At 37.0% G+C, this 17,042-nt stretch overlaps 2 protein-coding genes across 2 annotated transcripts in view; both read right to left on the bottom strand.

The window, feature by feature from the left end:
• LRRC69 (leucine rich repeat containing 69) overlaps positions 1-17,021 on the bottom strand; it is an 82,641-nt gene extending 65,620 nt beyond the window's left edge. Inside the window, exon 1 of the mRNA XM_020870011.2 lies at positions 10,043-17,021. Coding sequence (XP_020725670.2) covers positions 10,043-10,225 — 183 coding nt within the window. The 5' untranslated portion in view covers positions 10,226-17,021. The remainder of the gene's footprint in view (positions 1-10,042) is intronic.
• Positions 2,977-5,285, bottom strand: LOC110122494 (actin-like protein 6A). Its single transcript, XM_020870014.2, has one exon. The coding sequence runs from the start codon at positions 3,850-3,852 to the stop codon at positions 3,184-3,186; it is 669 nt and encodes a 222-aa protein (XP_020725673.2). The 5' UTR covers positions 3,853-5,285; the 3' UTR covers positions 2,977-3,183.
• Positions 17,022-17,042: the final 21 nt, after the last annotated feature.

Raw genomic sequence — 17,042 nt, forward strand, 5'->3', positions numbered from 1 at the left:
TACAACTGACACTGCAGAAATACAAAGGATCCTAAGAAAATATTACAAGCAACTATATGCAAACAAGATGGATAAGCCAGAAGAAATGGATAAATTCATACTAAGGTACAACATTCCAAGACTGAACCAGGAATAAATATAAATTTAAACAGACCAATCATACGTAATTAAACTGAAACTATAATTATAATCTTCCAACAAATCAAGGTCTAGGACCAGATGGCTTCACAAGCAAATTCTACCAAACCTTTAGAGAAGAGCTAATGCCTTTCTCAAACTCTTCCCAAAAATTGCATGGGGAAGAACACTCCCAAACTTATTCTATGATGGCACAATCATGCTGATCTCAAAACCAGACAAAGACAGCACACACAAAGAAATAAAATAATAAGTCAATATTACTGATGAACACAGACACAAAAATCCTCAACAAAATACTAGTGAAGAGAATCCAACAACATATTAAAAGGATCATACACCATGATCACATGGGATTTTTCCTAGGGATGCAAGATTCTTCAACATTTACACAATTCAGTCAGTGTGCTACATCATATTAACAAAAAATAAAATCCATATGCTAATCTCAATGAATGCAGAAAAAGCTTTTGACAAAATTCTACACTCATTTATGATGAAAACTCTCCAGAAAGTGGGCATAGAGGGAACCTACCTCAACATAATAAAGGTCATTAAAACAAACCCACAGCAAATATCATTCTCAAGAGTAAAAAACTGAAATCATTTTGTCTAAGACCAGGAACAAGACAACAATGTCCACTCTCACCACTACTATTCAATGTAATTTTGAAAGTCCAGGCCAAGGCAATCAGAGAAGGAAAACAAAATTTTTAAATCTAAATTGGAAAAGAAGTAGTAAAACTGTCACTGTTTGCAGATGACATGATACTATACATAGAACATCCTAAAGATGCCACCAGAAAACTACTAGAGATCATCAGTGAATTTGGTAAAACTGCAGGATACAAAATCAATGCACATAAATCTCTTGTAGTCCTATAACCTAGCAGCAAAAGATCAGTATGAAAAATTAAGAAAACAGTCCTATTTACCATTTCAAGAAAAAGAATAAAATACACAAGAATAAACCTACCTAAGTACACAAAAAACCTGTGTGAAGAAAACTATGAGACACTGATGAAAGAAATCAATGATGACACAAATGGAGAGACATACATATCATGTTCTTGGATCAGAATAATCAATATTGTGAAAATGACTATACTACCTAAAGCAATCTATAGAGTCAATGTAATCTCTATCAAACTACTAATGGCATTTTTCACAGAATTAGAACAAAAATTTTAGTTTATAAGGAAGCACAAAAGACCCTGAATAGACAAAACAATTTTGAGGAAGAAAAGTGGAGCTGGAGGAATCAGGCTCCCCAATTTCAGACTACACTACAAAGCGACAGTCATCAAGACAGTACAGTATTGGCACAAAAACAGAAATATGGATCAATGGCACAGGACAGAAAGCCCAGAGATAAAGCCACAGACTTATGGTCACCTAATCCATGACTAAAGAGGCAAGAATGCACAATGGAGAAAAGACAGTCTCTTCAATAACTGGTGCTGGAAGCAAAGGAAACTATAAACAAGGTGAAAAGACATCCCTCAGAATGAGAGAAAATAACAGCTAATGAAACAACAGACAGAGCATTAATCTTCAAAATATACAAGCAGCTCATTCAACTCAATACCAGAAAAACAAGCAACCCAATCAAAAAGTTTAGGACAGAAGACCTAAATAGACATTTCTCCAAAAAAGATATACACATGGCTAATAAACACATGAAAAGCTCATTATTAGAGAAATGCAAATCAAAACTACCATGAGATATCACCTCACACCAGTAAGACTGTCCATCATCAAAAAATCTACAAACTAACTGCTGGAGAGGGTGTGGGGAAAAGAGAACTGTACTGCACTGTTGGTGGGAATGCAAATTGATACAGCCACTATGGAGAATTCATGGAGATTTCTTTAAAAACTAGGAATAAAACTATCATATGACCCAACAATCCCACTATCTGTCATATACCCTGAGGAAACCATAATTGAAAAAGACCCATGTACCACCAATGTTCATCACAGCACTATTTACACTAGCCAGGATATGGAAGTAACCTAGATGTCCAACCTAGAAAGAAGAATGGATAAAGAAGTTATGGTACATACACACAATGTTACTTGGACATAAAAAGGAATACATTTCACTCAGCTCTTATGAGGTGGATGAACCTAGAGCCTATTATATAAAGTCATAAAGAGAAAGATAAACATTGTATATGAATGCACATACATGAAATCTAAAAAGATGGTACTGATGAACCTACCCGCAGGGCAGCAACAGAGGCACAGACACAGAGAACAGACTTGTGGACATGGGGGGAAGGTGCGGAGGGTAGGAATTCAGACAGTAGCATTAAGACAAACATCACTGTATGTAAAATCAGAGAGCCAGTGGAAATCTGCTGGATCAATCAGGGAGCTCAACTCCAGGGCTCTGTGACAACTTAGAGGGGTGGGATGGGTGGGAGAAGAGAAGGAGTTTCAAGAGGAAGGGGATACGTAGGTACACCTACGGCTGATTCACGTTGATGCTTGGCAGATACCAACACAATACTGCAGAGCAATTATCTTTCAATTAAAAATAAATAAAAGGCAAAAAATTAAATTTTTTAAAAAGTGGTGCTGGGAAAACTGGAGAAGTACATGTAAAAGAATGAAACTAGAACACTCCCTAATGCACAAAAAATAAACTCAAAAACGATTAGAGACTATAAAAACTCTTAGATGAAAACACAGGTAAAACACTCTTTGATATAAATTACATCAAGATTTTTTTTGACCCACCTCTTAGCACAATTAAAATAAAAATAAACTGATGGGATCTAATTGAAAGCTTCTACACAGCAAAGTATAAGCAAGATGAAAAGACAACTCTCATAATGGGAGAAAATACTTGCAAATGAAGAAATTCACAAGGGATTGATCTCCAAAATATACAAACAACTCATGCAACTCAATATCAAAACAAAAAACCCAAGGAAAAAAATATGCAGAAGATCTAAAAAGATATTTCACTGAACAAGACATTCAGATGGCTAACAGGCCCATGAAAAGATGCTCAACATCACTAATTACTACAGAAATTCAAATCAAAACTACAATGACGCCCAGCATTGTATTTCCTGATAACCCCTTTACATTGGAAGGGTCAAATAAACCTTCAGGAATCTTTAACCGTTCTGCTCCAAAATCACAGTTGTAGTCATTGGGGAATTCATAATGAACAGTTGGCATCTGTGCAGCTACTTGTTCATCGTAAGTTGAATCTGATACTTGAAGTACTGAGGCTTGAAAATCCTGGATAACACAGTTACACATGTAATTGTGCCAAGACCTTGTAACCTGGGGCAGCTTCTCTTTCCTTTTCCAGTTTGCTGGAGACCCTTCAAGAACAGCTTCTTTTGATGCAATCATATATGGAGGAATCAGTTCTATATTCATTTCTTGGAAGAGTTCCCTGCACTGCATAGTGATAAAGTCTCCAGCAAGAGGGGACTTCACAATGCCTTGCTGAAGAACATAGCCATCATGAACAGGAATTGCAGTGGTGTGAGTGGCTCCACTGTCCAAAATAAGCCCGGTAGAACGACCATTAGCAAATGCTGTCAAAACGGCAGTTTTGCAAAGGAAGAACGCAGGAATGTTGTAGTGTTCAAACATCAGCTCTGTCAGCTTCTCTCTCTTTGCTCTGGTATTCCACGGTGCTTCTGACATGAGAACAGGATGCAGGCTGGCTTCTGATTTGACATGCATTTTGTAGGTATGATCCAAAATAGCCAGTCATGTTGTCACTACAAGTGTTGGAATGTGCGATATTGATATCAGACCAGGTCTCTATGGCAGTGTGATAGTGGCAGGAGGAAACACGCTAATACAGAGCTTTACCGACAGGTTGAACAGAGAACTCTCTCAGAAAACACCCCCAAGTATGCGGCTGAAACTGATTGCAAATAATACGACAGTGGAACGGAGGTTTAGTTCATGGATCGGTGGCTCCATTCTAGCTTCTTTGGGCACCTTTCAGCAGATGTGGATTTCCAAACAAGAATATGAAGAAGGAGGGAAGCAGTGTGTAGAAAGGAAATGCCCTTGATAAGTTCCCAAACCTCTACCTTCTATGTCACCTTATGTTTCATAGCTTTAGTATACTCAGGAAAAGAACAACCATCTTTTGTAGAATGTTTATACATTTTTGCATATTTCAATTCCACTTAAATTTTTTAAGGCTTTAACTGGTTCTATAAATTAAAATAAGTTTGTGCTTTCCTTGAAATGCACTTATTCTTATTACAAGCATTTTATAATTTTGTATAAATGTCTATTTTCTCTAAATATTTTGCTTTCAGTAAAATGCTTTACAACTCTGTTTAGTATATTACCAGTGGATTGGTAGAATTGCTTTTTATTGACTAGTAAAACTTACTGCCTATGCTTTTTACATTAGGCTTTTAAAATTAAATAAAAATTACTAGCCATTCCAAAAAAAAAAAAAAATACAATGAGATATCACCGCACACTGATTAGAGTGGCCATCATCAAAAAATCTACATACAAGAAAAAAAATCTACATACAGAAAATGCTGGAGAGAGTGTGGAAAAAATGGAATCCTCTTGCACTGTTGGTTGGAATGTAAACTAATACAGCCACTATGGAGAACAGAATGGAAGCTCCTTAAAAAACTAAAAAACTAGAACTATTATATTACCTAGCAATCCCACTACTGGGCATATACCCTGAGAAAACCATAATGCAAAAAGAAACATGTACCCCAGTAGTCACTGCAGCACTATTTACAATAGCCAGAACATGGAAGCAACATAAATGTCCATTGACAGATGAATGGATAAAGAAGTTGTGGTCCATATATACAATGGAATATTATTCAACCATAAAATGAAATGAAATCAGACCCTTTGTAGAGATGCTGATGGACTAGAGCCTGTCATACAAAGTAAAATAAGTCAGAAAGAGAAAAACAAACATCTTATATTAATGTGGACTGTAGAAAAGTGATATAGATAAACCTATTTGCAGGGCAGGACTAGCAACAGATATAGGGGCCAGACATGTAGAACAAAGGCGGGGTGGGGAGGGTGAATGAATTGGGAGATTAGGACAACATATATACACCATGTTTGTGAAATAGCTAGTGAGAACCTGGAGCTGGTTCAGCTCAGTGTGATGATACAGATGGGTGGGATGCGTGGGATGGGTGGGCGACAGAGGTCTAAGGGCAAGGGGGTGTATGCATACATATAGCTGATTCACTTTGTTGTACAAAAGAAACTAACAGAACACTGTAAACCAATTATACTCCAATTAAAATATAAAATAAATTATAGGACATCAACTATTTTTTTCAAGTCATTAGAAGCAATTTGAAAATTTCCAGTTTCACTAGTCAATTAGCAAAGAAAAAAGAGATAAAATCTGTATTCTCTAAAGACTGCTTCCATTTTATCCTTGTGTTGCTAGTCAGACCATAAAGGTAATAATAATTTTAATAGCAACACAAATTTATTTAATAGTTCCAATGTCAAGTACTGAGTTTTATATATATTAACATTTAATTTAATCCTCAAATATGAAGACAAAGACCTTGTTTTTTTCACATCTGTATCCTCAGGACCAGCATAGACACAAGATGATGAATGATAAATATTTGTCAAAGAATGGACATGTAAAACGGAGAGTTGAAACAATATATGTATTAATAGTATTTAAAACTGCCATCTTCAGACAACTCAGGTTTTGTAAGTGTATAAAATAATAAAACAACAGAGTTGAGAGCACCTCAAAAAAGACTTCATTTTATACATGTATTCACTGGTTGACCTTGACAAGTGACTTAATCTCTTTCTGAATCATAAATTTTATTATCATATGAGTGATGATAATAACTTCCTTGAAAATGGACAGAGTTCCTAGCACTGTGCCAGCTCTCAACATATGAGGGATGCTGTTATCCTATCTGATACCATTTTGTATCAAAATGGTACAAAAATTTTGAAATATTACCTTTGAATTAGGAACTTAAATATCAAGACTATTTTATTGCCATGTAAGTGTTTATGTATATATATATCACAGGGGGACAGGGGGATTTTCAATCATTATTAATAAAACTACAACCTGTGGCAACACAAGAAAGAATTCAAATTAACTTTAGAAAAACACATTCCTGGATTTTACAGAAAATTGTTAAGAGTAAAAATTACCATCTTTGAACTATGATGTAAGCATGACCAAGTTATGAAGACCACAAGGACTCTCGCAGCATTTTACCTGAAAGGCGCAACATGCTTTTTCTGTTGTATTTTTTCCTTAGCACTAATCACGACCTCACATTCCTACTTGTTCCGCTGTTTGTTTCTCGCATCTCTTCTGACTACAGCATAAGCTCCATGAAGGCAGGTATTTTCATCTGCTTTTAATTGCTAAGTTACCTGAGACACAGACGGTACTCAACACTTAAGTGTGGCTTTGAATAAATGAAAGCAGAAAAATGAGGCTCAGTGAGATTAAATACCTATGTTTAGTTGGTGAATAGCTGAACAGGTTGAAGTACCCAGGACTTCCAGGTACTCATCCAGGGCTCTTTTCAGCTCTCAAAGCGCTCTCTTTTCTGAAAGTTGTGTCTTCTCTGTTAGCAACTGGCAGAATGACCAGTATTTCTGAAATGTGTAAATAATCTCTATCCATCATTTGCAGTTTCTAGCACATTTTATTTGAGGTGCTTCTAGAATGGGCTTCCCTGGTGGCTCAGAAGGTTCATTCACCTGCAACATGGGAGACCTGGGTTCAATTCCCAGGTTGGGAAGATCCCCAGGAGAAGAACTGTGTAAATAATCTCTATCCCTCATTTGAGGGTTTCTAGCATATTTTATTTGAGATGCTTCTAGAACTCCCATTATAAAGGGGAAATACATTTTTTTTCCAAAATTCCACAACATTGGAGATTGTATATGAAAAATATTGGCTAATTCATAACAGTCAAACAATAATGCCATGAGCCTGCATCTGTTTGTAAAGCCCAATTTCTAATCAGCTGAATTCTTCTTTAAAAGTAAGATGTGATTTCTTCTTTAAAAGTTAAGAACTGAGCTGAGCCAGCACCCTGTCAAAGGAAACTGAGCTGGGAAGTCAAATTCTGAGTCTCTTCTAATAGTCAAAGGACGAGGAGGAAAGTAAGGAGTGAGCCACGGGAAGACAAACCAATAATCAGACTCATCACGTTTTTTTTACCTGCAGAAGTATATTTTGCAACCTATACTTTTTTACTAAACAACTATTAACCAAACAGGAGATAAGAATACACATGTTTTCAAAGATGCAAGAGTTCAAAAAATCAAATTACCACATGCCTAGTCTAGGGTGGGGCTTCCCAGGTAGTGCTAGTGGTAAAGATCCTGCCTGTCAACACAGGAGACAAGAGATTCAGGTTCCATCCCTGGGTTGGGCCAAGATGTCCTGGAGGAGAGCATGGCCACCCACTCGTTTTCTTGCCTGGAGAATCCCATGGACAGAGGAGCCTCGCAGGCTACAGTCCAAGGGGTCACAAAGAGGTAGACATGAGACTTAGCATACACGCAGACCAGGAAGATGCCTGGAGAGTTATTTCTAGCAAATAAGTGAGTAAACCAAAGAAAAAGAAGAAAATATGGTTATAGGAAACACTGGTTCCAATTCAGAAAAACTGCACAAGGATATTCGAGCTGACAGTATCCACCTAACCTAGATTAGCTTAAACTGGGGCAGGGGGATGGAGGCTCCTGGAAGGAAGTCACTCAAGGAAAAAGCACATTTGATAGGATATGTAATATGACCAAGTTTAAAATAAAATGAGGCCATGACAAAGGAAAAAGGCACAAGAACATGTGAAAGACAATTAGGAACTCCAAGGTTACAAAATGGTATATAAGGAACAAAATATAACCATAGTACTTTGATTGGCTCCATGTAAATTTCCTAAAGGAAATCAATCCTGAATATTCATTGGAAGGACTGATGCTGAAGCTGAGGCTCCAATACTCTGGCCACCTGATGCGAAGAGCTGACTCATTAGAAAAGACCCTGATGCTCGGAAAGATTGAAGGTGGGAGGAGAAGGGGACAACAGAGGACGAGATGGTTGGAGGTATCACTGACTCAATGGACATGAGTTTGAGCAAATTCCAGGAGATAGTGAAGGACAGGGAAGCCTGGCATGCAGCAGTCCATGGGGTCACAGGGAGTCCAACACAACTGAGCCACTGAACAAAATGATATTTACTTATTAACAATATACATTTTAGAATTTTAGAATTCTGTGAGACAAAGATTTAATCATGGTTATAACTGGGTACACTGTAAACACTATACACCTCATAAAAGTAAGAAGTCTATAATTTGTGAAGAGGAAGAGAAAATGTGAGCTGAAAGTAGATTACAGATGCTAACACTGTCATCTTACCAAGTAGAGAGTAAAGACTGTAGCTGATGAAAAATAAACAAAGGTTGGGCGATCAGGATTGACACATGCACACCACTATATATAAAACAGATAACCAGTAAGGATCTACTGTATAGCACAAGGAACTCTACTCAATACTCTGTACATGACCTATATGGGAAAAGAATCTAAAAAAGAATGGATATATGTATATGGATTACTGATTCACTTTGCTGTCCAGCAGAACATAACACAGTGTTATAAATCAACTATACTCCAGCAAAAATTAATTAAAAAAGAAACAAAGGTACAACAATATTAAATTTCAAAGATAACTATGGAGAAACTCAACATATTAATAAAATTATATTTGGAAGATGACAAAGGTTGATATTTAAAATGGACATATCAAGAAAAGAACTAAAAGCAGTTATATATGGAGGTCAAAATTGTGATTTCTTAAGAACAAATGCACTGTTACTCTAAGGGGGAAAAAAAAATCACACAGAGGTGGAGAATTGGCTCACTCAAATTCCAGATTCTTCTGCATAAAACTCCTCTGTCACATTAGAAAAGTCCAAATCTTTACTGTTGTTCTGTAACTCAAAGGTACTTTGGGAAGTTATTAAAGGGGGAGTTTTGGAGTATTCCCCTATTTCTTGGAAAGACATGTGCACAGATTACAAACTCAAATAATTTGGTAAACCTAAGAAATGAAGTAGGTGAAGGTAAGAAAATAAGAGTTGTTTTTAGTAACTCTCAACTCAAAACTAATGAACTATAATGAATTACTATTACTTAGCTGGCTATAGATTCTTTCAGTGCTGATGACAGTTTAGAAATGAACAAAAAGAAAACTACAAAGTTAATATCCCTTGCCTTCTCCCAACTTCAAGATTTTTAGCAGCTGGAGTTTCACAGAAATATCATTCATCAGAAATACTTAACACAAGCATCTGGGATTCATTCTGTTGCTCTTTACAAAGGATGCTCTTTATTTAAAATGCTAAGTTTCTTTTAAAGACTACTTCATAAGAAATCCATGTTCTGTCCTTCCCATTTCCTGCCAACACTCCATTTCAAACTGTAGCCTGCTCTAGCAAATTGAAAAGAATTCCCTTCTTACATCAGAAACATCTCTTCATTCCATACGCAACAGCTTCAGGATAGTCCCCAGGGATCTTCAAACCCACTCTGAGATGGAGCCCCAAGGTAGACAAGTAGATCCAGGCTCCCAAGCCCTCTCCAAATGTCAGCCCCCAGAAAAATGAGTGTTGCAGAGATCTAACACTCTGATTCCAAGTGTGGACCACAGAGCGTATGAATAAACTGAAACATCTCCCCCTACCATATGTCATTCACCAAAGGAGAAAGCCTTCTGATGCCTTTCCAGCAACCATCCACATTAATTCTCCAGGGAGCCGTCTCCAGTGACTGAAGCCTTCTTCTCTTAACTCTTTTTTCTCTTCCTATCTTCCATCCTTAGTTGAAAAAGATAATGCTGTTTCTCACCTTGGTCAAGTTGCTTATCTCTGGGCACATTTTGGAAATTTGGTTATTCTGAAGGTACAGTGTTTTCAGGCCAGGCAGTTTTTCTAATGCTGAGGGCATCTTTGTTATGTTCTTTCCAATTAAGCTAACGACTTTAGTGTTTTTACCACCCTTCAGTGCTCTTATTAACAACCTTTCAGCCATGGGTATGGAAGAGAAACAGGTTCCTTACTACCCATCTTTGGAATCTCTAATTGCAGAATTGGTGTGTCATGGAAACAAAAACATTCTTAGATCTATCATGCTGAAGGTGGGAGCATTGGCTAATTTCCTGTCTAAAAGGTAGGGAAGGAAAATAACTGATTCCAGGTTTGGGGCAGGAAATGTACAAGATGAGCCTAGAATATCTTATACCAGAAACAGGAAGTTACCAAGGACTAATGAGATCACATCAAAAGAACATACAAGCCACTTCTAAGGGCTTCCATTAGTCTAAAATGGGAAAATTTGAGAATCAGAAAGAATGATGAATGGACCAAAATAAATTAAAATCTAGAGCTCATGGTATCATAAAAATAAAAGAAAGCCACTGATTACATTGGAACTTGCTGGGGAACCAACTCTTAAGACTGAAAAATAATAAATGGAAAAAAATGAAGCACTTATTCTGCTTTTCCAGTACAAATCATATTTCTGTGTAACCTAATAAAGTTCTTATTCATAGAAAAATTGAAGCCAATAAATGAGGAAGAAAAAATAGATTTAGAAAATCACCATTTTTGCAAACCTAATGAAATAATGGATATAAATATACAGATCATAATTTGATGCTAAATGCATTAGGTGAGAGGTTGACAGGGAACTTTTCAAGTATGAAATCAGGTTAATTACCTACTAATCAATTTTACCATCGCTAAAATTGAGACAATCATATATTGTTTTCAGGTCTATCATGATGTCATACAATCAAAATTACACATTACCAATATTAAATATTCTTGAATCTGAGTTTAATCAGGCTTCTGTATCTAAATACCATTTACAGAAAATATAAGGAATAGAAAAAAGGCTAAATTAATCTCAGGGAAGCAGTCAGCCAAATCTCGAAACTGGGAAATTCTATAAGGCAAATGATATACAATATTTAACCAACAAGTTATGTCATTAATAAAAAGATGGGGAAACTGTTATAAAAAAACGAGACTTAAGAAAAACAACGGTCAAATGCAATCTGTGAATCTTATTTGGATCCTGATTTGAATGAAAATATTTCAGAGTCAACTGAGGAAATTTGATCATGGACAATGTATCAGGAATTACTAATTTTGTTATGTATAACAATGACATGATGGTACTATTTTCTTAAAATGTACCTAACATTTAGAAATGCATCTGGATTTTCAGGTGATTTTTTTTTAATAAGTGGGGCAGAAAAGTGAGCGGAAAAAATAGATCAAATAAGATTGACCAAACATTGGTAATTATTGATGATCAGTAATGGGCAATAGGGGTTCATTATATTATTCTTACTATTTTTTGTATAATCTTTGAAAATTTCCAAATGAGTGATTAAGACAAAGGCAAAAGAGTAAGGGAAAAGAGATGAGGGCAGAGATATTTGATGAGAGCCCCACTTGGGCCAGTTATGAGGCTTGGAGGCATTTGGGCTACATATATGTATCACACCTGGAGGGCTAATTTCCAAAAACGTGAACACTATAAAATGCATTCTGCATTCAAAGTACTTAGGACACAGTGCCATCTTCCTCTATAATTCCCCTTATTCATTCAACAAACATTTAGGAGTACCTACTATGTGCAACACTGTTCCACTGGGGATAGAGAGTGAATTAAAATGACAAAAATCTCTCAATGAAATTACATTCTATAAGGAGGAGAAAAAACAAGCAAATAAGTATACCTAGCGTGTTAGATGGCATTAGATATTAAGGAAAAAAATAATAAAACAGGTAAGGAGTTTGCAATTTTAGGGTAACCTGAGAAGGTTTCACTGCAGGGGTGCTATCAGAGACAGGAGCTTTTCCAAATAAGATGATGAAGCAAGTGCCAAAGTCCCAAAGAAGAATCATTAAATTTATACAGGGTATTATAATGAACATCAGTATCATCCTAACAATAAAATAAAAGGTGCTGATTAATAGAGTTCCAATTGCTAGAAAGATCATTTTTTAGGTACTTAATCACTGCTCTTATTGAAATATCTCTTCCAAACCTTCCAAACCTATTTTCCAGTGTCTTTATTTTGATACTATTTTAGTTTCCTAAGAACAATCATGATGTTACTATCTGAACAAACTAATTATAAAGCTTTGTTTAAAAAAAAGAAGTCTCATAGATACTCATCTCCTCTATAAAGTAATGCTGTATGGCTAGGACCCCAGCTGACACTGTCTAAATGGGTAATTTTTGTCCTGCTTTAAATGGGTAAACAGGCCAATACAATCTAGTACTGCTTTTTTTTATTATTATTATTAAATTTTCCTAACCTAGAAAATCTGGTAAACATTTTTAATTTCTCCTTCTCTTATTTCCAATATGTAATCAGTTCTATTAATACTGCCTGTTTCAGTTATCTATTGCTGAGTAACAATACCATGAAACTTAATGGCTTAAAACATTTTATTCAAAAACTTACCATCTAGGCAGGACTCATTTACCCTCGCATCCTTCCCATCTACCCCAGCCCTGTGCAGGCATGCTCAGTCATTTCAGTCATGTCCTACTGACTCTCTGCGACCCTATAGACTGTAGCCCACCAGGCTCCTTTGTCCATGGGATTCTCCAGGCAAGAATGCTGGAGTGGGTGCCATGCCCTCCTCCAGGGGATCTTCCTGACCCAGGGGTTGAACCCGGGTCTCCTGCGTTGCAGGCAGATTCTTTACCACTGAGCCACCAGGAAGACCCACCCCAGCCCTAGGTAACCACTAATCTCCTTTCTATATGTTTGCCTAGTCCAAACATTTTATACAGATGAGAACATATGTGTCTTTCACTCAACATAATGCTTTCAAGGTTCATCCAGAGTTATAGCATGTATCAGTACCTCAGTCCTTTTTATTGAATAAAAATACTCCATCCTATAGCTATACTATATTTTATTTATCCACTTATCAGTTGATGGACATTTAGATTGTTTCTACTTTTTGGCTACTACAAATAGTGCTATGTACAATTTTCTTGGGCGTATACCTAGGAGAGGTCATATGGTACCCTTTTAGGAACTGCCAGATTGTTTCCCAAAGTGGCTTCATCAGTTTATGTTCCTACCAGCAATGTATAAGAGCTCTTTTCATTTTGTACTCACTTTTGACCCAAATTGATAGTCAATCCCTTTAAAAAATTTTGTTAAGTTTGCCTTGAAACAGTTCATAATTCACTCTTTCAGACAAAAGCCACACCCCAAATCTCTTTGTAATAGCCTTTCTCTATTATAGGTTCCCAAGCGAAACTACTGTGGGACAGTAGCTTTAAGAATTTTAGAAGCTCTCTAGTCTGTTGATTAGGAAATGTCTTTCATTTTCCTGAGGTCCTAACAAAGGGTTTTACTCCCTTGGCTTCATCTTTGGAGTTCATTTTCCTGACAGTTCCCTGATTTGCTCTCTATCTGAAAGTGAAAGTCTTAGCTGCTCAATTGTATATGACTCTTGGTGACCCCATGGACTGTAGCCCACCAGGCTCCTCTATCCATGGAATTCTCTAGGCAAGAATACTGGAGCAGGTTGCCATTCCCTTCTCCAGATCTTCCCAACCCAGGGATCAAACCCAGGTCTCTTGCATTGCAGGCGGATTCTATCTGAAACTCACTCCTTAATTTTACCATCATTTACTGTCTGGCTGGCTGAAGCACAAGCTGGAATCCAGATTTCGGGAAGAAATATCAATAACCTCAGATATGCAGATGACACCACCCTTATGGCAGAAAGTAAAGAAAAACTAAAGAGCCTCTTGATGAAAGTGAAAGAGGAGAGTGAAAACGTTGGCTTAAAACTCAACATTCAAAATACTAAGATCATGGCATCCAGTCCCATCACTTCATGGCAAATAGATGGAGAAACAATGGAAACAGTAACAGAGTATTTTTTAGGCTCCAAAATCACTGCACATGGTGACTGCAGCCATGGAATTAAAAGACGCTCACTCCTTGGAAGAAAAGCTATGACCAACCTAGACAGCATATTAAAAAGCAGAGACATTACTTTGCCAACAAAGGTCCATCTAGTCAAACCCATGATTTTTCCAGTAGTCATGTATGGATGTGAGAGTTGAACTATAAAGAAAGCTGAGCACCAAAGAATTGATGCTTCTGAACTATGGTGTTGGAGAAGAATCTTGACAGTCCCTTGGACTGCAAGATCAAACCAGTCAATTCTAAAGCAAATCGGTCCTGAATATTCACTGGAAGGACTGATGCTAAAGCTCCAAACCTTTGGCCACCTGATGCAAAAAACTGACTCAATTGAAGACTCTGATGCTGGGAAAGGTTGAAGGCGGAAGGGGACAACCAAGGATGAGATGGTTGGATGGCATTACCGACTCAATGGACATGAGTCTGAGCAAGCTCTAGAGTTGGTGATGGACAGGGAAGCTTGGTGTGCTGCATGCAGTCCATGGGGCTGCAAAGAGTCAGACATGACTGAGCAACTGAACTGAACTGAACTGTCTGGACTGGCTAAGAATGAGCAAATTTTTCTTTGCTTTTCAAACCCCAAAGTTTGCAGCTCATTTTTTTCCTCTTGCTTGTCTTTCTCCTCCATCATTTACTATGGACAGCTAGAAGAACCCAGATAGCACCCTCAATACTCTCTAGAAATCTCCTCAGGGAGATCACTCAGCTGATGAGATACACTTATTTTCCATGTTAATGCTTACTAGCATCACTGTTAAACTTTCTTCTCCTATGTAACAGGAGTTACTTTTCTTCCAAATTCTAATAACATTTTCCTCATATTCCTTACCAACATTAGGCTCCTGCTAACAATCTCTTCAAGGCCTTTTTAACTTACACCTTACACCTGAAGCCCAGTCCCAAAGCTCATTACATGGTTTAAGCATTTTGTTATAGTACCAAATTCTTTTCAGGGCTCAATCAGAGAAAAAGACCGACTAGGAACCATATAGTTTGACCTTAGGTAATTATAGAAGCTGGGGAAGTCATCTGTGTAGGTCTGTTCCATCTGTGTCTGGTGCTGTGCCTACCCCAGAATTCGGAGATGCTCAAGCAACAGATCCACCAGAAGTGGGAGAAGCTACAGGCTTCATGAAAAAAGTGACCTATCTTGTTCATTACTATGTCCCAAGTGCCTCAGTGCTACATGGTGTCAGCACCTCTCTAAGTCCCAAGAGTAGTGCTTGCACACTTGAGAGTTAACAAAAGCTGAAGATTTCTATTTAAACATCTATATGAAACTGCACAATAGAAAAAATTACTTTTACTGAGCATTTATTACATATCAAGCAGTGTGCTACTTCTTTATGTAAATGAACTGACTTAGTCCTTATAGAAGGCAGGGCTTGGTATTTTTTTTTTAAATCAGGAGCAAGACTAAGTCATTCCTGTTAAAAAAATTAATAAATTCAGCAGCCTGTGTAAAAGCAATAGTTTGCTTCAGTAAGCCATATTAGTCACCCAAGTATACTGAAAGACAATCGTACACTTCTTCCTGGTCAGTATATTAGCAAATTTTTTTTTTTTGTTTTGGGTCTGTATATTTATTTTCAGCAACCCCTGGGTCAGGATGATCCCTTGCAAGAGGAAATGGCAACCCACTCTAGTATTCTTGCCTAGAAAATTCCATGAACAGAGGGGCCTGGAGGGCTACAGTCCATGGGTCGTAAAAAGTCAGACACAACTGAGCAGACATACATACCCACACTTACTTCAGAAGTCATTATTTTTCAGGTTTGTTAAAATCAGATTGTCCTAATCGACACATGAAGGTAAATTAACTGTAACACACCATCAGAAGTTTTAAAAAAAGAAAATTCTTGGGTTCCATTCTTCAACGAACCAGAAGACTTAAGAATTCACCAAGGGTAATATAAATCAAAAGACAACCATTCTGTGAGCAAGAAGGATTCTAAGTCACTATCTCATTTATTCTTAACAGTCTATTAGCCTAATGAAACTCCTAAAAGTCATATCCCATCCACTTAATTGATCTTATAATTATTAACAAACCTTAAAGCACTTTATAATATATAGGCCTAGCAATGTGGCTGAAGTGACTTACCAGCAGCAGCAGCAATGTGATAGACATTTTAATAGTGAGGTCCTTGCTTCTAAGCACTTAAAAGACTAAGGGGAAATAATAACAATAATAATAAACAACTAAATGTAAATAACTATTATAAGTGTAGAGCTAGTAGAAAGTAACATGTATGAGCCGGGGTGCCTAACCTAGCCCCGATGGGAGAAGCCTGGGGAGCTTACCTAGGTCGGAGCTACTGAAGCTGAGACCAAGAGGACAATAAACTAGGTGAAGCAAGCTGGACCCAACTTCAGTGTTAGTTCAAAGGCCTTGTGGGAAGGAACAAGGTGGGGTAACATAAAGGACTGCTGCTTCTGAAACTTACGTTAAAGAAAGAATTAGGAATCCTGTGAGTTCTACTTTTCCACAAGATGGAAAAAGATATATTTCAAGTTAAGACTTAGAAAAATCAATGTATGTAAATACACAAGACAGGAAGAAAAAGCTCATTTGTTCAGGAAAAGTAAAAACAGTATGGAATTACAAATTAAATTTCAAAAAAACCCCTGACCTATTGCCTCAGCTAGTTCCTAACAACTTCTTCCAAGACAATGTATTAACAAGTGTGTGCCAGCAGTAACTTGTACAGATTTCTTTCTTACTGCTTCATTTTCTTACTCATGTGTATTCATTTTTCTTTAACATCCAAGAGTTTTGGATAGTCTTCTAATTTGCCCTTCATTATTTTAAAACAACAAAATAATATATAAATATTAGAATCTCTATTATTTTCAATTATACATGAGGACAAA

This window comes from Odocoileus virginianus, chromosome 15 (genome assembly GCF_023699985.2).
Source record: "Odocoileus virginianus isolate 20LAN1187 ecotype Illinois chromosome 15, Ovbor_1.2, whole genome shotgun sequence".
Lineage (NCBI taxonomy): Eukaryota > Metazoa > Chordata > Mammalia > Artiodactyla > Cervidae > Odocoileus > Odocoileus virginianus.

Bases quoted from the DNA above. Each gene is read 5' to 3' on its own strand.
- LOC110122494 (XM_020870014.2), bottom strand. From the start codon at position 3,852: ATGCATGTCAAATCAGAAGCCAGCCTGCATCCTGTTCTCATGTCAGAA.